This window comes from Primulina tabacum, chromosome 18 (assembly GCF_025594145.1).
Source record: "Primulina tabacum isolate GXHZ01 chromosome 18, ASM2559414v2, whole genome shotgun sequence".
Classification (NCBI taxonomy): domain Eukaryota; kingdom Viridiplantae; phylum Streptophyta; class Magnoliopsida; order Lamiales; family Gesneriaceae; genus Primulina; species Primulina tabacum.
This window is the reverse complement of record NC_134567.1, coordinates 2,321,288-2,346,504: the sequence shown is the minus strand read 5'-3', so window position 1 is coordinate 2,346,504 and position 25,217 is coordinate 2,321,288. Positions and strand designations below refer to the sequence as shown.

At 35.6% G+C, this 25,217-nt stretch overlaps 1 protein-coding gene across 3 annotated transcripts; it reads left to right on the top strand.

The window, feature by feature from the left end:
* The first annotated feature begins 1,432 nt into the window (after positions 1-1,432).
* LOC142532732 (pectin acetylesterase 9) lies at positions 1,433-24,434 on the top strand. 3 transcript variants are annotated; one of them, XM_075639152.1, is made up of 11 exons: positions 1,433-1,913; positions 2,040-2,122; positions 4,017-4,146; positions 21,976-22,055; positions 22,523-22,609; positions 23,038-23,162; positions 23,258-23,318; positions 23,609-23,662; positions 23,752-23,829; positions 23,920-24,025; positions 24,294-24,434. In XM_075639152.1, exons 1-11 carry the CDS (start codon positions 1,778-1,780, stop codon positions 24,314-24,316), a joined length of 963 nt encoding a protein of 320 aa, XP_075495267.1. In that variant the 5' UTR covers positions 1,433-1,777; the 3' UTR covers positions 24,317-24,434. The 3 variants fall into 3 exon arrangements, with proteins under 3 accessions (XP_075495267.1, XP_075495265.1, XP_075495266.1); XM_075639150.1 differs by having other exon boundaries at positions 24,287-24,434; XM_075639151.1 differs by lacking the exon at positions 22,523-22,609 and having other exon boundaries at positions 24,287-24,434.
* Positions 24,435-25,217: the final 783 nt, after the last annotated feature.

Below are 25,217 nucleotides of genomic sequence, written 5' to 3'. Positions count from 1 at the left end.
TGACATGATTTCATGAAATTGAATTATTTTACCCGAATATTCGATAATAGGCTGGAGAAAGGAGACCGGGGACGAACAAGACAAAAATAAATATTTTTCACTAAATATTTTCAAGGCTTCTTAATATGAATAAAAATGATATAATTTTTCTAAAAATAGTAGAGTTCGAATTATTTTACGATTTGAGCTCTATTTTACCTGGGAAGCCGATTTTGGACAAATAAGGAGTTTTTAGAAGATCAAAAATATTATTTATGGAAATTAATTTTATAAACTTTTACTTATCAATTAAATAAGAGTTATTGAGCTCAATTTAACTAAATTGAGTAGGCTCAATTGCTCTCATATCTTGAGGCCCAAAACCAAAGCTCATTAACATGCAAGTTAAAAATCTATAAATTAGTTACCTAGGCTTCTAAGCAAAACGTACCAGCCGAAATTCACACACTAGCACACACCCAATTTTCGAAATTTATCAAGGAAGAAAGATATGGTTCTTCGTTGCCCGTTCGTCCTTCCTCGTCGATGATCACGTATTCGAGCGTTTTAAACGCAAGTACACGTTTTCGAAACTCTTTTACGCAACATTCAAATCATATTATGCATGTTTTAATTATTTTTGCATGAAAAATATTTGAGTTCAAATTTCCTAACGTTTTGACGATTATTTTTAAAGTTTTGAAAGTTTTTAAGCATGTATGAACATGTTATGATTTCCAACGAATACGATGTCAACCTAGGATGTTTTATGAATAAAACGAGGACAATTTAAGGTGGAAACGAGGGCTGGACGATAAGCAAGACGGCCACACATGGTTAGTTAGATGATGCTAGGGTTCGAGTGGTTTCCACGCAAAATTTAAATTGAGAGTAACATCAAGTATACCTCATAATTTTCCAAATTTTATTTTGGTTTCACCAAAAATACATAAATAAATACAATATTAAATTATTTGTTTTTTATGACATGAAAACCAACAATCACTGTTATTCGACACACACCGGATAATATATTGATAAAAAATTGAACTTTCGTACATTTTTTAGAACAAGTATTAACTAATTATTGAATGGATGTGGTTTGGACAATCAGGTCCAACACAGGATCCCTTTCTATCATCATCATGCTGCCCATCCAACATGGACCCCGCTTACATACAGTTTAACCGTGATGACATCCATGTTTAATACCTCACACCTCAAAAATAATAATTTTCCAAGGCAAAAAATAAAATTACTAAAAGCGCATTTATGCAATCTAACCGTTTCACCACTCTTATTTAAATTCGGCTGAAATTCCAGCTCCTTCGCTCCCTCCGGTTCCTCTTACCCTCACTAATTACTTAATCGTGTTTCTGTTGCCGGCGTTTTTAGTTCATTTGCTCAACTTCAGATTTCTCTGTTACCCACACATTCATCAGCCATTTCCTGTAAAGAACCTGCAAAATCTTGAGAAATCTCTTCATCCTTTTCTCTCATCAACTACATCAATCCTGATTTGACTTCCTTTTTCATGCATTCAGATTCTAAATTACAGTACAATTTTTTTTAAAAAAAATTGTGTTTTGTTCCATTAATCAGCCATTCGTTTCGAAATTCCTCAAAATTGTTTGTTTTATTAACAGCCATTTGGTTCGAAACAATTTCGAGGAATTCCATTTTGCTTTCCAAATTTGCAGGAAAATCAAGGAGTTTCCTGAATCAAAATTCTCTTCATCTCACTAAAATTGCGTGTGAAATCATAGCTGCTGGAGAGGGAGAAAAAAATTTAATTGAAATGAACGCGAATGCGATGAAAGTAGTTTCATTGATCTTACTGGCGACGATGACGTGCGCGCCGCGGAGCATTCACTGTGCCGATCGCCGTCTGGTGAGCATGACTTTGGTCCGTAACGCATCGTCTCTCGGCGCTTGTAAGTAGTTGATTCACCACTCACTAATGGATTGGAGGCTACGAAGTTAATCCTGCCGATCGACGCTAGCTCTCACTCAATGAAAATTTTGACCCATAATCTTGTGTTGAATATGTTTCTTGTTAGATTGCTTGGATGGGAGTTCACCGGCGTATCATCTGGATAGAGGAATCGGAGCTGGGAGAAGTAACTGGCTGCTGCAATTTGAGGTAATTTTTCAGTCTTTGGGGGTAAAAGGGGGAAAGATTCTGTGTGTGAACAAAACATACACGCAAGGACAAATAGTTTTTACGTGTTTTTGTGTTGGTGTGGGGACGAATAGTGTTCCGTAAATAAAAACAATTTCGTGAAAGGTGTACTGTATTACGAATTTTTATTTCAATCTTACTGATATTCACAATAAAAAATAATACTCTTAGTAAAAAAATAATATTTTTTCATGGATAACCCAAATAAAATATCTGTCTCACAAAATACGATCCGTGAGACCGTTTCACACAAGTTTTTGTCATCGTCAAATTCCTTACAATAATTAAGATATTAGGTCATTATCCTTGCCTTCATGTCTCAAATATTTTAAATAAAATTAAATAAAAATTTTATTAACTTTTAATACCCTTCTTTATTTTTCTTTTTTTCGTTCACATTTTTATTATCTTCAAAATTAGTTGTTTTATTATCCCACACCAATCAAGGGAGAGTCGTGAATTCAAATTCAAGTTAAAACAAACATCCTATGTATATATCAAAACAGAAATAGCAATTTAGTCATCTAAGTAATCATGTTTATCTTTTTGGTCATCTAAGTTACAGAGTTGTGTTCTAATCTTGTAATTCTGTGTTTTGTTAGTTTTTAGTCATAATTCATTATAATGTTAATTTTACACCCGAACATGCTGATGTATAATTGGGAAATTGCATTCGGACGAAATAAGACTAACAACCAACAAAAAGTAAAGTTACATGATTAAAACACAATTTTTATAAGTTAGAGAACAAAAAAATAAAACATGACAACTAAGAGGATTAGATTGAAAATTTCTCTTATAATATAAAAATAAAAATTTTGATTGTGTGTTATCTTCCTTAGATGTATGCTTAGAAATAAAGTGACTCATTTTTTCACTAATTGTAGAAAACAACATTCGGTAAATATAGTCGGTAGAATGTATAGTACAATTTTTATTTAGGAAGAATGAAAATCTTATATATATATATATATATAGACACACACACATCCTCCGTCTTTATATATACGAATTTGGCACCGACAGATTGTGCCGTACCGTGCAGGGATGCTGAGTAGTTTATTCAATTATGTCACTAGACTCGCAATAAATTAAGGCTTTGTTTGATTAATTAATGAAATTTTGTAAATTTGGTTCATAAATTTGTGGATTTGTGTTTTCATATTCTATATTATCAAATTTCAATTGTATTTAAAAAAATTTATACTTTAATTTTGTTTTTTTTTTTAAATATGACATTAACTTGACGTCGATGTGATATTCATGTGTAGGGGTAGTAGGCATGGGCCGGGTACCAAAAAAACCAGGTAGCATTTTTACTGCTGGAACGCGACCAAAAAAATTTCACTACCTGAAATTTTAGGCATAAAAAAAAATCCTCCGTCGCATTAAAACAACAAAAAAACATGTGATTAATAGCAGGGTAATAAATTTAACCTGATCAATACTCAATCGAATACCATGTTTTTTTAAAAAAAATAATTTAAAAAGGGTATTTAATAATAAAAATTGGGGAACTAAAATTTTAAAATAATTTTTTTTTCAGATACTCGATTTGGAAAAAACCCGACACCAACCCAAAATTATAAATTTGGGTTTGGGTTTAACCAAAACCGGACTTTTTAAAAAACTACATGTCGTGATCTTGTAAAAATCAATCGAGTCAGGTATCGTATACACGAACCTGAATGCTCACCCCTACTCTTGTCCTAAATTAAAAGAACTAAAATCATCGAAAATGGAAAAATTGATGCAGTACTAAAAATCAATTTTGACCATAGAGGATAAAAAACAAAGACAAATATGAATGATGAGAGTTGCAATTTTCTCATTAATTAACTAATTAATTATACAGGGTGGTGGTTGGTGCAATGACATCGAATCTTGCTTGGAGAGAGCCGGAACTAGGCGTGGATCCACTCGTTACATGAGTAAAGTCGAGGTTTTTTCTGGCATTTTGAGCAACAATGCCTCGTTAAACCCTGGTACACATGCATGCTTTATCATTTCAAACTCTGAGCATTCGAATTGTTGGGTTGATTAATGTTGTCATATTTTAACAAGTATACTAAAATTGGGATTTTGGGAAGAGAATGTGCGAAGTTTTTGAGTGATCGATTTATTTTTTTGTATCGTAATTATTAAATATGATGGAAAAATGGTAAGGGTAAATTTAGGCATCTATTAAAATTACCAAAAATAGTTTCTCTAAGGGATTTACCCGTTATAATATAATAAATATAAGCTAAATAGTTGATGTGGGGATCCGGACGCTAATCATCTTCTTAATCGTCATTGGGATAAATGGATCAATTAATTAATCTGGGTCTAATTTTTTTTTTAAATTGCGGAACGTAATGTAATTCAATCTAATATACATATCAGTATAAAAGTACAAGTCTTGTACAACAAACATCAAACTCAAACTAAGGTTCAACAACTAAATGTCAAGTGCTGAATCCTATCTACAGCAACGTCAAAGTCCGTAGTCTCCACTCTAATCACGATCTCTCATCATCTCCTCGACCCTGATCATTTCCCACCTGTTGCCATGCACACATACAAACACGACAACAGCCGGATAACTCCGGTGAGAATAAAATCCCAGTATAAGCAATGTATACATGCGATGCATAAAATCATATACAAAAGCATAAACCATGTATTAAGAACATGAATCATAATTTATGACACATTAGTGAATATAGATAAAACTCTCTAACTCGTCATCTCCGACTCGACTCATCTCTAATCTAGGGATCCCAGTTCCTGGACATTAACACATATATCGAATCTCAGTGATAGGAGTCGATCCGCCCCTAAGCAATATCGATATAAGTTAATAATTCAGTGTCTTGGCATATCCGCCAAAGCTATCCTATGACAATGTGCAATGGGCCAATGACCACTCTATCACTGTTTGGCCCTTCTGTCAATGACTCTCGCTCAATAGCTATCGGCTATTCTCTACTTTCTATAAATCAATAGATTAATCATATCAATGTCAAACAATTGCAATAAAATAAAGTATGTGGTTTTAGGGAAACTAGAGTCCAATCTGACTCAAGTTAATCTGCCAGGTTAACATCGACTTATACCTTTCGTTCGTAGTCTCGGTATGAAGAATTGGAAATTCTGAATTCAAGACTGTCTCTGTCAATCTGAAATGACATATCGAGAATAGTAATATCAACATTTCATTCCCAATTCAATACTAAATCCGATCAATCTGAATCTAATTCAAAATTAACAGCATAACGGCACAATCCCGATATCTCCGTCAATACAATATCAACATATATCAATTACAAATCATAACCAATATCCGATACAATCCAGAATCAGTCAATAATCCAAATCTGTATATCTCAATCAGTATACTCTGAAAAATCATAATAATTTCACAAACAGTCTGTTATTTGATCTGACTTCGAATATCTATTGATCAGTATATCCAGAACACATAATAATTATCAAATCATAATTCCTCCAATACATGAATTTCGTAACACGTCAGAAATCGATGAAACTTACATCCTTGAGTAGCTCTTGAAAAGAGGATCACAGAACTGTGTTCGGATTCAAATCCCGGTAACCGGATTGCATAAAATCACAATCTAGTGTAAAGTGAAGCTTGAGGGAAATTGTAATGGCAACTCTCGATTTTCCTTCTGAAAGTCCCAAAGAAATGAAACTTATTTATATATCAAATTCATGGTGAAGACAAGTGTCCCACTCAATCCCATTAATTGCACTTTAGCCCCTAGAATCTTCACTATTTGTAATTTGGTCCTCACAACTCTTTTTAATTCAATTTCAATCCTAATTAATTACAAAAACCGTGGAACTTAATTCATCATTCCAAAATTCATAAATTAAATAATCTCGGATTAAAATGATAACATCTCGGGCCTTACAATTCTCCCCCTCTGAGACATGATTTCGTCCTCGAAATCGCAGACAATCAAATCACATAAGATAAGAAGATATAACAGAAGCTAAAATAAAAGACTCACATCCGTGAAATAACCCTGGGAATTCCTGTCTCATATCTGATTCAGTCTCCCAAGTAGCTTCCTCAATGCCATAACGAGTCGACTGGACTTTCACAAGAGGAATAATCTTCGTTCTGAGTAGTTTTTCTTTATGATCAAGAATCTGAATAGGTTTCTCAACATAACTCAGACTTTCATCAAGTTCGGCCTCGTCTGGCTGAATAATATGAGAATCATCAGGGAGATATTTCCGTAGCATAGATACATGAAAGACATCATGTATTCCAGATAAAGAAGGCGGTAGGGCAAGTCGATAGGCACGATCTCCTATCTTCTCGAGGATCTCATATGGCCCAATGTATCGAGGAGACAACTTCCCTTTCTTGCCAAATCTGACAACTCCCTTGAAAGGTGAAATCTTCAGAAATACTCGGTCTCCTGCCTCAAATACCAACGGTCGTCGTCTGATGTTGGCATATTTGGCCTGCCTGTCTTGAGCTGCCTTCATTCTTTTCTGTATCAGCTTCACTTTCTCAGTCATATCTCTGATCATATCAGGTCCAATCTCAGGTACCTCAGAGATATCATCCCAATATAGAGGGGATATGCACTTCTTTCCATACAACGCCTCAAAAGGAGCCATCTCAATACTCGTCTGATAGCTATTGTTGTACGAAAATTCACAAAGCGGCAATGCATCTTGCCAGTTAGTGCTAAAATCAAGCACTACAGCTCTCAGCATATCTTCCAGTGTCTGGATAGTCCGCTCTGACTGATCCGTCGGTCTGTGGATGATACGCAGTACTCAAATGTAATTTCGTACCTAAAGCCTGCTGTAAACTCTGCCAGAAGTGCGAAGTAAACCGAGGATCACGGTCTGATACAATCGACTTCGGCACTCCATGCAATCTGACTACTTCTCTGACATAAATATCGGGCCATCTGGTCATGTCTATACGTCATCTTGTATGGAATAAAACATGCAGATTTGGTCAATCTGTCAATCACAACCCAAATCGCATCACAACCTCTGGAGGAACGTGGTAACTGCGTCACAAAATCCATGGAAATGTGATCCCATTTCCATTCAGGAATAGATAAACTGTGCAGTAGACCTCCTGGTTTCTTTCTCTCGGCTTTCACCTGTTGGCAATTCAGACATTTTGATACAAACTCAGCAATATTAGCTTTCATCTGTTTCCACCAAAACTGTCTTTTCAAATCATTGTACATCTTCCTGCCACCAGGATGAATGCTGAATCGACTGCTATGCGCTTCTGACACGATCTGTCATTTCAAATCGGAAACATTCGGCACAACAAGACGATTATTCACATACAGTACACTATCCCGTACCTGATACTCTGATCGATGCCCTGCTCTGACCATTCGAAATCGAATTCTGAACATTCTGATCAACTTTCTGTGCTTCTTTGATTCTCAAAACCAGCTCTGGTTCGGCTTGAACAACATATAATCTCATCGGTCTATAATCTGTCTGAAATACCAATCCAGACAAACAGCAATCTTCTATCAAATTCGAAACACCAATCGTCGATAAGGATAAAGAACATACCTTTCAACTCAGTGCATCTGCTGCTGCATTAGATTTCCCCTGATAGTACTTGATTTCACAATCGAAGCCTTTAAGCAAATCAAGCTATCTTCGCTGCTCATATTCAACTCTGACTGTGAAAAGAGATATTTCAAGCTCTTGTGATCAGAATAAATTTCAAACTTCTCACCAGTAAAGGTAGTGTCGCCATATCTTCAAAGCAAATACAATGGCAGCCAATTCAAGATCATGAATTGGGTAACGAGTCTCATGTGGCTTCAGCTGTCTCGAGGCATAAGCAATAACATGCTCTCGCTGCATCAGAATACAACCCAATCCTCGGTGAGATGCATCACAATAAACCACAAAATCACCAGTACCTGATGGAATAGTCAATATCGGTGCACTGGTCAGTCTTTTCTTCAGCTCAAGAAAACTGGACTCACAGTCTTCAGACCATACAAACAGAGCATTCTTCTGAGTCAACTGAGTAATAGGCTTGCCAATACTCGAGAAATCTTTAATAAATTGACGATAATAACCTGCTAAACCCATAAAAATGCGAATCTCGGGTACTGAAGTCGGTCTCGACCAACTGATCACAGCCTCAACCTTGCTAGGATCAACAGAAATACCAGTCTCCGGATATAATATGACCCAAGAATACAACATGTCTCAACCAAAACTCGCATTTCGACAGTTTAGCATACAGTTTCTCAGCCCTCAGAATTTTCAATACAGTTCTCAAATGCTCGGCATGATCCATCATATTCTTCGAATAAATCAAGATATCATCAATGAATATAATAACAAAATCATCAAGATACCTCTGGAATATACAGTTCATCAGACCCATAAATACAGCTGGAGCATTAGTCAAACCAAATGGCATGACAATAAATTCATAGTGTCCATACCTGGTTCTAAATGCTGTCTTCGAGACATCAGAATCCCTGACTCTCAGCTGATGATATCCAGATCTCAGATCGATCTTGGAATATACAGAAGAACCCTGCAACTGATCAAATAAATCATCAATACGAGGCAAGGGATATTTATTCTTTACCGTTGCTTTGTTCAGTTGCCGGTAGTCGATACAGAGTCTCATAGAACCGTCTTTCTTTCGAACAAACAATACTGGAGCACCCCAAGGAGACACGCTCGGTCTGATATACCCCTTGGCTAGTAAATCCCCCAACTGTTCTTTCAATTCTTTCAATTCTATCGGTGCCATTCTGTACGGAGCTCTAGAAATCGGAACTGTACCTGGCATCAACTCAATGCTGAAGTCTATCTCTCGAATCGGAGGCAATCCAGAAATTTCATCTGGAAAGACATCAGCAAACTCACATACCACTGGCAAATCCGCCAATGATGGACTCGATTTCAGTAAATCCACTGAATAGACAAGTAATCCATTCGCTCCTTTCTGCAATAATCGAGTCATATTTATAGCAGATATCAAAGGAATTCTGGCTCGAGAACCCTTACCGTAAAACTTCCACTCATCAGCCATTTCAGGTCTGAATCTCACAATCTTGTGGAAACAATCAACAGTAGCTCTGTACTTGGTCAACATATAGATATCGATAATACAGTCAAAATCAGATAACTCAAGTACAATACAACCTAACTCGATTCTCATGTCCATCATACTGCAGTATACAAGATTTAACAGATTTCACTGACATCAAACCTGTCCCCAACGGAGAAGAGACAGACACTACCGCAGATAATGACTCAATAGGCAATGCATGAATCAATGCAAATCGCTCAGATATAAATGTATGCGATGCACCAGTATCTATCAATACATATGCAGGATAACCAGAAATAACACAGTTACCTGCCACAACATCGTCTGGTGCGTCCTGAGCCTGCTCCTCTGTCAAAGCAAATACTCTAGGCCTGCTGTCTAGGAGGTTGGCTCACTGTCTGGCTACCTCCTGGCCTCTGCTGTGACTGAGATGGTGCTGGCTGGAACGAATGAACAGCAGTCGATCGTCTATCAATCTGTGCCGTTGATCTAGATGATTCGGCACCCTGTGATATCTGAAAATCTCTATGGGGACAAACTCGAGCAAAATGTCCCTGCTGTCTACAAATACGGCAAGTGCCAAACACTCCTCGGCACTGCTCTGTGGAATGCTTCCCTCCACAAGTGCTGCAATAAGGTCCTGTATAACTCTGGCCCTGACCGGTCTGTCTCGAGCCACTAGAACTGGATGAACCGTTTAAAGATCTCTTGAACTGTTTCCCTTTAGCTTTCAAGAATTCTTTCTTTCCACCACTACTGCTGCCACTCTCAAATCGGGGAGGTGGTTGCTGTGGTCTCGGTGCTGGAGGCACAAACGAAGCTCCTCTCTGTCTCATCAGACCGGCTTCGGCTCCCTTGGCTCTATTCAAAGCATCAGTAAAATTATTTGGACTCCCAGTATTCACCAAGTTAAAGATTTCCGGATTCAGGCCATTAATGAACTGATCAGCAACGGCTTCGTCATTCTCGGCCACATGTGGAGCAAATCATAGCAGTGTAGAGAACTTGGCCACATATTCCTCGATGTTCAGTTGACCTTGTCTCAAGTTTGCAAACTCTGCTCCCTTATTCTTCCTGTAAGACACTGGAAAGAATCTCTGATAAAACTCAGTTTTAAATACATTCCAGGTGATAACCGTACCTCGATGCTCCAAGGCCCGCTTTGTTGTAATCCACCAGTTCTTTGCAACATCATGCAACTGGTGACCAATCAATTTCACTCTCCGCTCATCAGTGTAATCCAAGGACTCAAACAACATCTCAATGTCGTCTAACCAACTCTCGCAATCAACTGAAGTCTCAGTACCCTTCAGAATCGGTGGATGGAATGACTGAAATCTCTTCAACAATGTCTCCATCGGTGTTGCTGTCACATCCATTGGAGGATTCGAAGTGCTACCCTGTTCCGGTACTATTCGAGGAGGCATATCTGATTACCAAAAGGGTTAGCAACCAAATACAACAAATCTGTTTCAGTCCTCCTCCGATCGTCTTACTGCTGATCAAGAATCGGTTCTGATTCATTCTCAATAACACATGTTCCCAAATCAAGTCAGATAAACAGATAAACATGCATTATAAAGTAGTAGAACATAATAGATTGCTAGCATGTAAAAGCAAGGAAGAAAACTCAATCTACCCCGCTCACTAGCTCCTATCTCAATCTAAAGGATCTATAGCTCTGATACCACCTGTTGTGGGGACCCGAACGCTAATCATCTTATTAATCGTCATTGGGATAAATGGATCAATTAATTAATCTGGATCTAATTTTTTTTTAAAATTGCGGAACGTAATGTAATTCAATCTAATATACATATCAGTATAAAAGTACGAGTCTTGTACAACAAACATCAAACTCAAACTAAGGTTCAACAACTAAATGTTAAGTGCTGAATCCTATCTACAGCAACGTCAAAGTCCGTAGTCTCCACTCTAATCACGATCTCTCATCATCTCCTCGACCCTGATCCTGTCCCACCTGTTGCCATGCACACATACAAACACGACAACAGCCGGATAACTCCGGTGAGAATAAAATCCCAGTATAAGCAATGTATACATGCGATGCATAAAATCATATACAAAAGCATAAACCATGTATTAAGAACATGAATCATAATTTATGACACATTAGTGAATATAGATAAAACTCTCTAACTCGTCATCTCCGACTCGACTCATCTCTAATCTAGGGATCCCAGTTCCTGGACATTAACACATATATCGAATCTCAGCGATAGGAGTCGATCCGCCCGTAAGCAATATCGTTATAAGTTAATAATCCAGTGTCTTGGCATATCCGCCACAGACTTGGCATATCCGCCAAAGCTATCTTATGACAATGTGCAATGGGCCAATGACCACTCTATCACTGTTTGGCCCTTCTGTCAATGACTCTCGCTCAATAGCTATCTGCTATTCTCTACTTTCTATAAATCAATAGATTAATCATATCAATGTCAAACAATTGCAATAAAATAAAATATGTGGTTTTGGGGAAACTAGAGTCCAATCTAACTCAAGTTAATCTCCCGGTTAACATCGACTTATATCTTTCGTTCGTAGTCTCGGTCTGAAGAATTGGAAATTCTGAATTCAAGACTGTCTCTGTCAATCTGAAATGACATATCGAGAATAGTAATATCAACATTCCATTCCCAATTCAATATTAAATCCGATCAATCTGAATCTAATTCAAAATTAACAGCATAACGGCACAATCCCGATATCCCCGTCAATACAATATCAACAGATATCAATTACAAATCATAACCAATATCCGATACAATCCAGAATCACTCAATAATCCAAATCTGTATATCTCAATCAATATACTCTGAAAAATCATAATAATTTCATAAACAGTCTGTTCTTTGATATGATTTCGATTATCTATTGATCAGTATATCCAGAACACATAATAAAGATCAAATCATAATTCCTCCAATACATGAATTTCGAAACACGTCAGAAATCGATGAAACTTACATCCTTGAGTAGCTCTTGAAGAGAGGATCACAGAACTGTGTTCGAATTCAAATCCTGGTAACTGGATTGCATAAAATCACAATCTAGTGTAAATTGAAGCTTGAGGGAAATTGTAATGTCAACTCTCGGTTTTCCTTCTGAAAGTCCCAAAGAAATGAAACTTATTTATATATCAAATTCATGGTGAAGACAAGTGTCATACTCAATCCCATTAATTGCACTTTAGCATCTGAAATCTTCACTATTTGCAATTTGGTCATCACAACTTTTTTTAATTCAATTTCAATCCTAATTAATTACAAAAACCGTGGAACCTAATTCATAATTCCAAAATTCATAAATTAAATAATATCGAATTAAAATGATAACATCTCGGGCCTTACAGTTTAATTATATAAATTAAGGTGTCTAGGCATATTTCGAAATATTAAAACTAATTTATAATTTTGATTCTAGTTCCATGGTTTTTTTTTTTTTTAAAAAATCAATTTAAAAAACAAGGTATATGATGAGGTTTTGCAAAATTAAGGCAAAACGCCGGATGTTGTTTTTTTTCCTTAAATTATTATTATTTAATTGAGTGAACACATATTTTATAGTTAAATAGGTAAAATATATAATAAAAAATAGAGTCCGAACTCAAGATCAATAATTGAAAATTATATTACTTTAAATGTTGAGTCAGTCAACCAATTTTTTTAAAATTTTATTTGTAAAATGTTAATTAATTTATATTTTTATAAATTGAACTTTTTTTGTTTTAAAAAAATTATTTATAAAAATGTATTTTTTTAGTTTTTGGAAAAAATGTATATGTGTATTCATCAACTTATTTTTTATTTGTTATTACTATGAATATGTTTAATAAAAAAATAATAATAATAGTTGGAATATGAAATTTTTTGAATTTTTGTACGCAAAATTTTTTAATTCGTACATTTTTTATTTTTTTGAACAAAATCTTTTTATTCATTTAATATTCATTGATTTATTTTTTTAAAAAGAAGAAGTTGTGTATGTGTGTCGATCAACTTATTTTTTATTTTTAAAAATTAATGTATTTGAGCTCCAACTTTAATTTTTTGTATGTGAACTAAATTGAAAGATAAATTAATTTTTTCGTTGCACAAATTTTGAATCTGTGCAAAATTTTCGAAAGATAAATTTCTTAATATTTTTAAAATAATGATTTTTATAAATCATTGATCTGCTCAAATTCATTAATTTTAAAAAATAAAAAATAAGTAGATCGACAAACATATACAACTTTTTTTATTTTTTTGAAACTAAATCAAAATATATTTAAATAAATAAAAGATTTTGTTTAGATAAATAAAAAGAATACAAATTCAAAAATTTTGCATACGAAAAATCACGAATTTTCATTTCCCAACTATTATTACTATTTTTTTATTAATATATTACTAGTAATTATAAAATAATAAACAAATGGATGCATATCTATATATATTTTGTTCGAAAATTAAACTAACACATATTTAAATAAATAAATATTTTTTTTAAACCAAAAAATTCAGTTTTTAAGATAAATTAACTAATATTTACAAATAAAGAATTTTTTTAAAAAAATTGGTTGATTTAACCACTATTTAAAGCAATCTATTTTCAAAATTATTGAACTTGAGCTTCAACTCTCATTTTTACATGTATTTATTCTTATTTTACCAATAAGACATGTGTCTAAATTCAATTAATAATAATAATAATAATAAGAAATAAAAAAATGTAGCTGCACATGGTAGCTTGGACGTGCAACAGCGTCCATCATTGATGGTGGCGTTTTGTCTTAATTTTACAAAATCTCACCATCTACTTTATTTTTGAATTTATTTTTTTATAATTAAATTTTAAAAAAACCCCTAGTTCTACAGCAATTCGGGTTTATTTTATTATGAAAAATAATCCTCTTAAATATATTTATTGATATAAGAAATGGTTTGGATTTCAATTCTTACCGTTTGACTCGGTTATAAAAGTGCTGGGTAAAATCCAGCCAGGCCGTATTTATTAACTAGAGGAAAGCAAGGAGATCACTACAACCGTAAGGTCTTCTTCTGCTGCTGTCGGATATTAAACTACAGCTGCTTTGCTCTGTCTTCTTTTACTGAATTGCCAGATATTTGTTTTCTTTGCTAATTAATTCTTGCCAGCCATCCATGTTTCAACCTTCAATGTGACTCCGAAGCCATTGCCGTTGGTGGGAGCACCGACTCCCAATTGAAGAGAAGAGGGATCAAATAATAATGATAACAATAATTAAACGATTATGATATATTTTGGGTTCGATTTGAAGTGCGAGTCTTCAAATCTTTACATTTGAGTAAATGGAGTCGGTGTTCTGGGTTTTGCAGAGACATAAATAGGGTTAGTGGGCGCAAAAGACTGAAGAGTTTTCCAGCGTGTCTCATCCGCTGCTTAAGTAAGTCCGAAGAGTAAACATAAGAGTGAGATATAGTAGTGCTAAGTGCGCAAGATAACGCGAGTGAATAAAATCTTAGCAAATATCTTGTATTTATAGATGCAGGGACGTTAGTTACCTTTTATGAGTAGAATTCTTGTAAACATAGAACTCTACTTGATATAAAAAACATCATGTGGCAGGACTCAACTACCATAAGTTCCATAACATCTAGGATTCTCGATGGCGATCAGGACTCTTGCCTTATCTCGACGAGATTTGAACGAATATCGAATTTATCAGAGTTTCCCATTTATCGACGAAGATGTTTCCATATTCTCTAACTGCATTAGAGCTCAGACTCCCCGACCACGTTAGTGGGCTCAAGCCTCTAGTAAATAGTGTTGAGGAGATCGACCTCATTAGATATTCATGAGCTCGGACTCCTGGGACACTTTACTATATGGTTGAGCTTGGTAGCCGGGCCCTTGACAATAATGAGTCATGTGTCTTAAAAGGCTATGGCCAATTTTGAGATGAGTTTGGATCCGTCCAAATGTGTCAATTTTAGGGGTCATCAATAGTACCTCCCTCCTTTAACTAAAAGAAGTATGAAGTTTTGCCATTCTCTTCCTGTCTTATGTTTTTGTTGTGTGTTTTTTTGATCCTACGTGACATAACAAATGGTATAGATGTTGATCTTGGTGAAACATAAATGGACGGCCTAGATACTCTGACAGCTCGGCTCCTGAGGAGACCGTACATTTGCCCTAGAAAATCCGGACACTTGACTTCATGTTGATCGGACGGCTGAAATGAAACTCCCCAAGTATAAATAGAAGACTTTCATCCCTTATTTTAACCGTTATTTTCTCTAAGCCGTTACTCTGTTGAAATTTAGAGAGCTTTCATGACCATCATACCTTACTCCTGACCACTTATCATCCGACCCCTCAGTAAGTTTATTCATTTTTATTATGTCTAAGTTTTAGAATGTCTTCCATTGACGAGTCTGCTGTACAAGAGTTACAGGACTATTTAGATGGTCCTTTGTCTCAAGTAGATGAGCTCGGATCCTCTACAACCGAGCATGGCCCTTCTGAACCCTTAGAGGCAAATAGAGAGGAGAGTAGGGAGGAGAGCCCCGAGGAGAGTTGGGAGGAGAGTCCCGTCCTGAACCCTATCACCCTGAGACCCGAGCGTAAAAATAAAAAAGAATTAGGCAATTGAAAGCCAATGAAGTCCGATTGAGGGAAGAAGACCGACCTGGTATGAGGTATTGGTTTCCCACTTAGATCTTAACTTAGGACCATATATTAGAGAGGGGTTGAGAATGCCCAGTAAATATAAAATACTCATGCCTGGTCGGACAAACCGATCTCATTAATCCTCCGAGAGATTCCACACTTTTTATATAGACCAAGTAGAAATGGGTCTTAGGTTTCCCGTGCCAAAATTATCCAAACCAATTGTAAATACTTTCAAATATGTCTGAGCTAGTAAAAATCATAACTCTTTTAGCCTTGAGAGTTTTATTATGAATTTTCCAGGTTCCCATGAGTATTGGGAACCTTCTTAAGTTTATTCAGATAAATAAGACCGTCCCGAGTTGTTTCTACCTATCTATACACCCCGAGTATAAATTCTTGAAAAGGAAACCGAACTCTCACAAGGTGTGGCACAATAGGTAATTTTGTGTTAAGTCCACCAAGCCAAAGCACTGTGACAAGGACTTGGTCTTCTGATCTTTTTTTTGATTCTCTTTTTTTTCCGCACACTTACCTTTGTATGTAGATGATCGCATGACTAAGGCTGAAATGACCAAGTTGAAGAGGAAGAGGGCCGAGCCCTCTACTTATGATGATGCGGCCGAGCCCACCCCTCCCTAGCCTCCCAAGTAAATGTTCTTCAAGAAGGAGGGGTCAGGCTCTTGCCCACAATATTTGAGCCAGAAGTGTCCCCTGCTGTCCGTCCCTTCCAAGGACAAAGGAAAAATGTGCAAGGCTTCTTCCACGCCGAGCTTGTGATTCTAGAGGGGGCGGCCACCCCCACCGCCTGCATAATTCCTCTTTGGCCAAAACCAACGGGCCCGAGGCTTTGGGTTTGGTCCAAAATTTAGTCTCCTCCACTGGGCATAGAGATCTTCCAATCAGCTCGGATTCCTTGGTTGAATAATCCATGGCCCACGGGTTATGCAGGTTACAATTTAGCCTCAATTATAGTTTATGAAATGCCCTTTTGTGATATTCTAACGCTAACTTGTATCTCCTTTTGTCAGACCACTGCTTGGGGTAAGAGAATACACACTCTAAGCCCCAAAGACCCGAACCACAGCCTAGGGCCAATACCAAGAGCATAGATGATATCTTCGCCTGGCACTGGGAGTTAACTTAGTGGATACAGGTGTAAGGTTTAGGAAATTTAATTTGCGTAACCTGAATGCATGCAATCTAGGGTTTTATTTAAAAGTGTGTTTATTTATTTTTATGCATTTAATGCATAATTATTGCATGATAGAATTCATTTCATGATTATTTTAAAAGTTCACGCATTAGGATTTCTAGATGCATTTCGCGCTCGATCGAGGAACGGAGACCGGGGAATTTTCAGAAAAATTATTTTTATTATATCCTGCATAATATGCATCTGAATATCCAACTAAATTGAAAGAAGAATCTTTAGCATACCATAGACCCATATTTTGTGTGTCTTTCAGATATTTCAATATGTGTTTAGCAGCTAAGAAATGCGATTGTTTAGAATTAGCTTGAAATCTAGCAAATAAACATACATAAAAAATAATATAAGGACGGCTAACAGTTAGGTAATAATGAACCTATTAAACCTCTGTAGAGTGACTTCTCAACTGATAACATGTTTTCATGTCAAATTTCTTGATCAGTTCTTTTGTATATTTAGTATGATTGCATATAGATACCAGTTTCCAGTTGCTTCACCTGCAGACCGAGAAAGAATGTCAGTTCACCCATCATACTAATCTCAAATTTCTCCTGTATTAATTTAGCAAAATTTTCGCATAATTTGGGGTTAGTTGACCCAAAAATAATGTCATCAACATAGATTTGAACAAGTGTGATATTTCTTTGAGAATTTGAACAGTGTCTTGTCAACTGTTCCCATAATGAAATCATGATCAGTTAGAAATTTTGATAAGGTCTCATACTAGGCTCTGGGAGCTTGTTTAAGACCATAAAGTGCTTTGTTTAAATGAAAACATGGTCAGGGAATAGATGATTTACAAAACCCTGGTGGTTGTTCTACGTAAACCTCTTCTTGTAACTGACCGTTTAGGAACACACATTTCACATCCATTTCTTATACTTTGAAGTTCTTGAAGGATGCACGTGCAAAGAATATTCTGATTGCTAACACTCGAGCTACTGGAGCATCCGTTTCATCATAGTCTATTCCTTCTTCTTACCTATAGTCTTGTTTGGCTAGCCTTGTTTTGTTGCGCACAACTAAACCATCTTCGTTCAGTTTGTTTCTATACACCTATTTTGTACCTATAATATACTTTGAAAGTGGTCTTGGAACTAAAGTTCAGACATTGTTATGGGTAAACTGATTTAACTATTCTTGCATAGCAATTACCCAGCTGGGATCATCTAGAGCTTTATCAGTTTTCTTTGGTTCTAATTGAGATTTAAAGGCAGAGTGTATAAATAAATTAAGCATTTGATTTCTAGTATTTACCGGATTAGATGCCTATTATCAAACTATGAGGATGATCTTTGCACCATCTGTTGTTTGAATATGTTAAACTTATTTGCGTTACTGGTTCAGTTTGTACTGACCGGTTTTTTCTGCTTCAGTTGAAATGACTTCAGTTGTGTTTGAATATGTTATTGGCGTATTCCAAACTGATCATTAGGAAATGCGTCCTATTCAACTGGTTGTTCTACCACATCGGGTTCTGGTGTTTGAAGGAAGTTTTTGACATCATGATCTTCATCTTCACTGTCATCCTCCAAACTGATATCTGTTAAGTGATTAGTCAGCTCAACTGGATCAATTGGCTTATCAGTTAGTATAGTTTCATAAAAAACGTGTATTGATTCTTCAACATTAAGAGTACGCTTATTAAATATTCTATAAGCTTTACTAACTGGCGAATAACCAAGAAATAATCCTTCATCTGATTTACTATCGAAAGCAGTTAAATTATTCTTACCATTATTGTCAATGAAGCACTTGTACCTAAATATTTTGAAGTATGAAAAAAGATTTTTCTTACCATGCCAGATCTCATAGGGTGTCTTTGAATTATTCTTATTAATCATCGATCTGTTCTGAGTGTAACACGCTTTGTTAACTGCTTCTACCCAAAACCTTTGAGAAATCTCATAATCATCAAGCATAATTCTAGATGCCTCCTTAAGAATCCGATTTCTGCGTTTAGCTATACCATTTTGTTGTGGTGTTCTTCCAGCTGAGAACTCATGGCTGATTTCTAAATTTTCAAGAAACTGAGATAGAGTTTGATTGACAAATTCAGTTCCGCGATCGGATCTTATTCTGTTAATCCCTACTGATTTCTCATTTTAAAATCTTTTGAAAAGTTTTATCAGTTGTGAAGCAGTTTGATCTTTAGATTATAGAAAAATTACCCAAGTAAATCTTGAGAAGTCATTAACAATCACTAAAGTGTATCTCATTCCCGTAAGCTCATGACTGACATTGGACCAAACAAGTCCATATGTATCAGTTCTAAGCATCAGATAGAAGATTTACTTTGTTTTTTAAAGATGATCTCACTTGCTTCCCAAGCTGAACAAATTTTATCTTTTGAAAACTCAAACTTTGGCAGACCATTTACCAGTTCGTGTTTACTTAGTTGTGCAACGACTTTGAAATTAAGGTGGTTCAACCTTCTATGCCATAACCAGTTATTAGATTGAGTTAAAGCGACAAAACAAACTGGTTCATTGGATTGATTGTTCCAACTTACTTTATATGTGTTACCACATCTAGTTCTTGTCATTATGATATCACCAGTTGTATTTTTAACAGTGCATGTATGTTTACTGAATTCAACTGAGTGATTATAGTCACACAATTGACTGGTGCTAATTAAATTATATTTCAAATTATCAACAAATAAGACATCGTCAATAATAATATTACTATGAATAAGCTTACCCTTATCCACAATTGTACCTTGAGAGGCCTCTCCAAAACTGATTTTGGGACCTGAGTATTTGACCGGTTGAGATATTAATTCTGTATCTCTAGTCATATGTCTCGAACATCCACTGTCCAAGTACCGTACTGAGTTTCTGGTCAGTTTTCCTGTAACCTGCAATCACAAATAATAAATAAATTTTGGTGCCCAAATCTATTTGAATCATGAACTAATTAGTCCTTTAGGAACTCAAACTTGGATAAGTCGAACTGACCTACCAGTTGTTGTGTTCTAGATAACTTTACCTAGTTTGTTTGTGTTAGGTGTGTTGTGTACAGATGATACAACATGTGTTTTAGCCTGTTAACCTTGTTGTTCATCCGATATCGTTTTTGAACATGCTTGCAATTATGATAATAACTGTAATAGCCATTTACTGAGTTCTGTTTGTGAAATTGGACCTTTTAGGTGACCAGCTGCCTGAATCAGTTGAACTCTTGGGAATATATTCAATCCCATACCTTTTAGCTTTGTTCCTGGTTTCAATCGGCTGTTCAACCGGCTTACTGTGCTCAGGTTGTATATGTACCATAACTGATTTAACAAAGTGAATGTATTTTCCTTTGCACATATTCAGTTTTGGCTTAGTACCGCTTGTTGAGGGTTCGTCTTGGCTGTTAAGTTCTAAACCATTTTTTTCCCTAACTGGTTTATGTGAACTTGCATTTCAGTAACGTGACTGATGACTTATTCCAAACTTGAATCACGTCAGTCAGTCTAGAGTTCTTAGACTTCAACTGCCGAATCAAAGATTGACTTTTATTCTTTTCTGCTATTAACTTAGCAATCTCCTCTTTGATATTTGAACGCTCAACTGATTGTGAGCAATCAATTTTGTCATTTGTAGGATCAGTTTGCTTAGCCTTAGCTTCTTCAACAGTGAGAGCAAGCTTACTGTACTCATTTACCATATCGTGCAATCGTGCAATGTAGAAATTAGTTCTTCTCGTGTAAAGTCAATAGAGCTAAAGTCAAATACCTGCTCGCTGCTAGATTCCAGTTCAGCATCATCAACCATAAGGCATTTCACCTCTTCTTCATCACTGGAGCTGCTTGAACTCTCAGTTTCTGATTATTCCCTATCAGTTTCTGCCCATTTTGATTTGTTCTCTTCAGCTACAAGGGCTTCGTGCTTTCTCATGGATGATTTCTTGTCATCTTTTGATCTTCCCCTGTGCTCGAAGGGCTTCGCATTGGTGCGATATATTTAACAGATAACACTCATTTGTTAAATGTAGTAGCAAAGACTCACTGGTGTGATATATTTAACAGATAACACTCATTTGTTTAGACTCGGTACCAAATGCATTTGAACTTTTTTTTAGTTGGGATAGATATTTGTTAAAAATGAATTTCGAACTCGATATATTGTTCCAAACTTGAAACTTTTTGTGCTAGATGAGCTATAAGCCTTCAGCCATTTACCTTTTATGTTTTTTTGAAATGGTAGAAGATTATATCTGGAAAAAATAGAAATTTTTTTTGTATTTCTGAAAATTTGATAAGAAAAACGAAAAAATGGCCTTGAGATCCCTTAGTGAGTTTAAATATTTGAGAAATTATCTTAATGTCAATGAGATCAAGAATTTTCTATAATACCTTTAAGAAAAAATAAAATTTCACTGACTATTATAAAAATTATTTAACACAAATTTTTTTAATATGCATAAATTTTGAGATTCCCATGCCAACTGTTTTTGGTTAAAGGTACACCATTTTTTCCCGCAAAATACTCGTCCTCGTAGTAATATCATTATTATTTTTTTAAAAACAAGAAACATAACAAAAGAAAAACTCAAATATTAACTTTGAATAAAAAATATTATATTTAACATGACTCTATTTCAGACAAAAATTCGTTGGCGTGCCAAGTTTACTAGTTCAAATAAATGCTACCCTATAAGTCCTGCCATCTAATTGTATATATTACAATAAATTACAAATTTTTTAACTCGTACTATCTATGGCCACTTTGTATGTAATCTTCTGTAGAATTGTATTAGCGAAGCTAAATAAATGTTGAGGAATAAATTTATACAGTTAATTATTTTGTGTATTTTAGGAATGAATTATCTTTAAGCTGTTTTCATCTTATTATCCGGATTGTGCAGATTTTTACAACTGGAATCGAGTAAAGCTCAGATACTGTGATGGTGCCTCCTTTTCTGGTGATGCTAAATTCGATAATGGAGTGAGTCCATAGCCAGATTTATTTGGTTAAACTTGAAGCAACATTCCCTCTTATAAATATCATTATCGATCTAGGCGAACATTTGATGGCTTTGAGTTTGATCAATTCTGGTTGTTTTACTGAATGTTTGACCTTTTTCTTGCATAGGATGAAACTATACATTCATGAGTTGATCATACATTTTTAGGTTTAAAATTTGTATGGAGCGTCATTCACTAAGTCTTCATCCGATTTATCAAATAGATTTCCAACCGTACTTTTGCAAGAAAAGAGCATGACATGTAATATCTCCCGAAGATTTATCCCTTTACTTTTATTTGTTCAGTTAATTTCTTTCATAAGATGCAATTTCACACATGTTGTGATCCAAAAGTTCTCACCGGACTCCCATTTCTCCTTCTAATATATTTGTGACTAAGCTTTGCTTACCTTTGACTTGGAAACTTGCTTTGTGAAATGAACCCCAGACGTCATTGCTTTATTTCAGAGGGCAGAGAATTTGGGAATCAATAATTCTTGATCTTCTTCCCAAAGGCTTGGCCCAAGTTAAGAAGGTATCTTGTTTGATAGTTATTCGATTTTGTCCAATGTTGTACATTTTGAACGCTGTATGAACACCGATCTAGCTTAGGTGTCACACATTTTGTTGCTTGATATGATGGGATTAATCTGATGCATGCCAATGAAAGTGGGAAAACAAAATATCAGCAGCTGAGTGTCTTGTGATTTATCTACTTCTATGTGTCCAATGATGCACAATTGGATGTTATTATTGGACACAATAATATTTCATATCTGCATCTTTTGTTCCAATTCCGTGAATTCTGCATGTATTTTTGGAAGCATCTTAACAAGACCTCGAAACTTCACATCAAGTTAATGTGGAAAAAATTCTGTAAAAATGAGCTTTAGAGTTCGCCTGATTATATGTCCATCAGCATTTTCTTCATAGTACAATAATTGTAATATTTTCTTACGCCAGGCTTTGCTTTCGGGTTGCTCCGCTGGAGGTTTGGCGTCGTTTCTCCACTGTGACAATTTCACAAGTTATTTGACAAAGAATGCGAGTGTAAAATGTTTGAGTGATGCTGGATTTTTCCTTGATGCGTAAGTTTCTTCTCCCTAAAACAATAATTTGAAATAGTATTCTGTAAGTTGACCATTCCATGTGTATCTATGTGGACTTTTGGAACCCCATGCAGAAGGGATGTTAGTCTGAATCACACAATGAGATATTTTTTCAAAGACCTTGTTTCTCTGCAGGTATGCCCAACATCTTTGAATTCTTGATATGAATGCTTGATAATTCAAGTGTACCCCTATCTTCAATTTAAGTGCGTTAACAAGAAAACAGCCGACCAGCTTGCAGTTCCTGTTATCATCAATATGTCTTATTTCAATGTGGTCACTCTGTAACCTTGATTTCGATTCTCTTGACCGTAGAAGATTATGCTGGATGTTAAATTGGGATTGCAACTAGCAACAGGGATATCTCTTGCGAACTTGCATCTAGATTCATAATTGTACTAATCAGAGTTCAAATTACTTGACAGGGTGCCAGAAGAATTCTGGATAAAAATTGCACTACTTCACTTTATCCTGAACTTGTATGTTTTCCTTCCATTATTTCCCCAACCATCTGTAGGATAAAGCAATGTCAGCATGTTCCTCTCTAATTTGTTTGTTTTCCATACAGTGCTTCTTCCCACAGTACACATTACCTTACATTAGAACACCATTTTTCATTTTGAATTCAGCATATGATATATACCAAGTAAGAAATTTTTATTAACCGTTGAAACTTTTACATGATCCTAAGCTTCTTTCGAGACAGTAAATAAGACATAGATCTCTGTATTTGCAGTTTCATCATGGTTTGGTGCCTCCTGCAGCTGATCCTCATGGGCATTGGTATCACTGCAAGTTTAATCCTGCTGCTTGCAATGCAGTCCAGATAGATACTCTACAAGGTTTTTATCTTTTTTTCCCCTTGAAAATAGTGTGTCAAATGTTCCTCGGTTATACTTCGCCAATGTTGACCACCCAAAAGCTCATTGTGGACCACACGTGTAGTAAACGAAACAGATTTGCTTATAGAACAAAAGATCTCCAAACTTGATATATGATTTCTGAAATTACAATTTGCCACTCAAAATAATAAAAAAGTTATAATATATGGTGTGGACTTCTTGGAAGTTGGTACTGCACTTCAAAATCATGCGTTCTGTCAGGTTTCAGGAAATATATGCTCGAAGCTTTGAAATATTTCTTTACCAACTCAACGAGAGGAGGGATGTTTATAAATTCTTGTTTTGCTCATTGCCAAAGTGAAAGCCAAGACACTTGGCTTTCACCGGACTCCCCCAAGTGAACAATAAGGTACAGAAACTCATTTTGGCTTCTCTCTTAGTTTGAATTAGCAACTTTTCCAATTTTTTGTGTCAGTGTTTGATGTTACTGGGACTACTTTTACTTTAATTTGGTTGAATCTTCGCCAACCTATATTATTCACCGACTCGAAGTAACATCATGGCAAAAGTATCCTAATCTGCTGCAAGCTAGGACTTTTATATGGTCAATGGTAAGGCTATCATGAGACACCATGATAAACTTTTTTAGTGGAGCATATACCTTAGAATATATAGGTCACTCGTGTATTTTATCTAGGATCCAGTCACATTATTTATCATACGCTGCATGCTGTGCGCACAGAAAATGTTTTTTCAGGTGTAGCATAGGTTGATACGTCTTAGGTGACAGTCAAGTCAGAACACATGTCTGATAGACGAAAGAAAATAACAAACTTCGGATACAATGCGACTAGGTTCACGTACACCACGGTCAACATGTAGTAAACCACGGCAAACATTAGTAGGACAGAAAAGAAAGTTCTTTCTATTGGTGTATTGTTTTCTCGCACCCAATGTGCAGCGAAAGTTATAAAATTTGGTTTCGACGTTCAAAACTGTCATTTGGCATCGTATATGTATTTAACATCCATAGGATGTTTTAATTTTTATACCTGTGCGTATAATATGCTGGACTCCAACCAATCCGAGATTAGCGGAGATGATCCTTCTTGTATTTCCATTCGAACGGATCTCCGCCTTTTGATCATCAAATTAAGTCCACAATCAAAGACTGTTTTTCTTGTTTGGATTG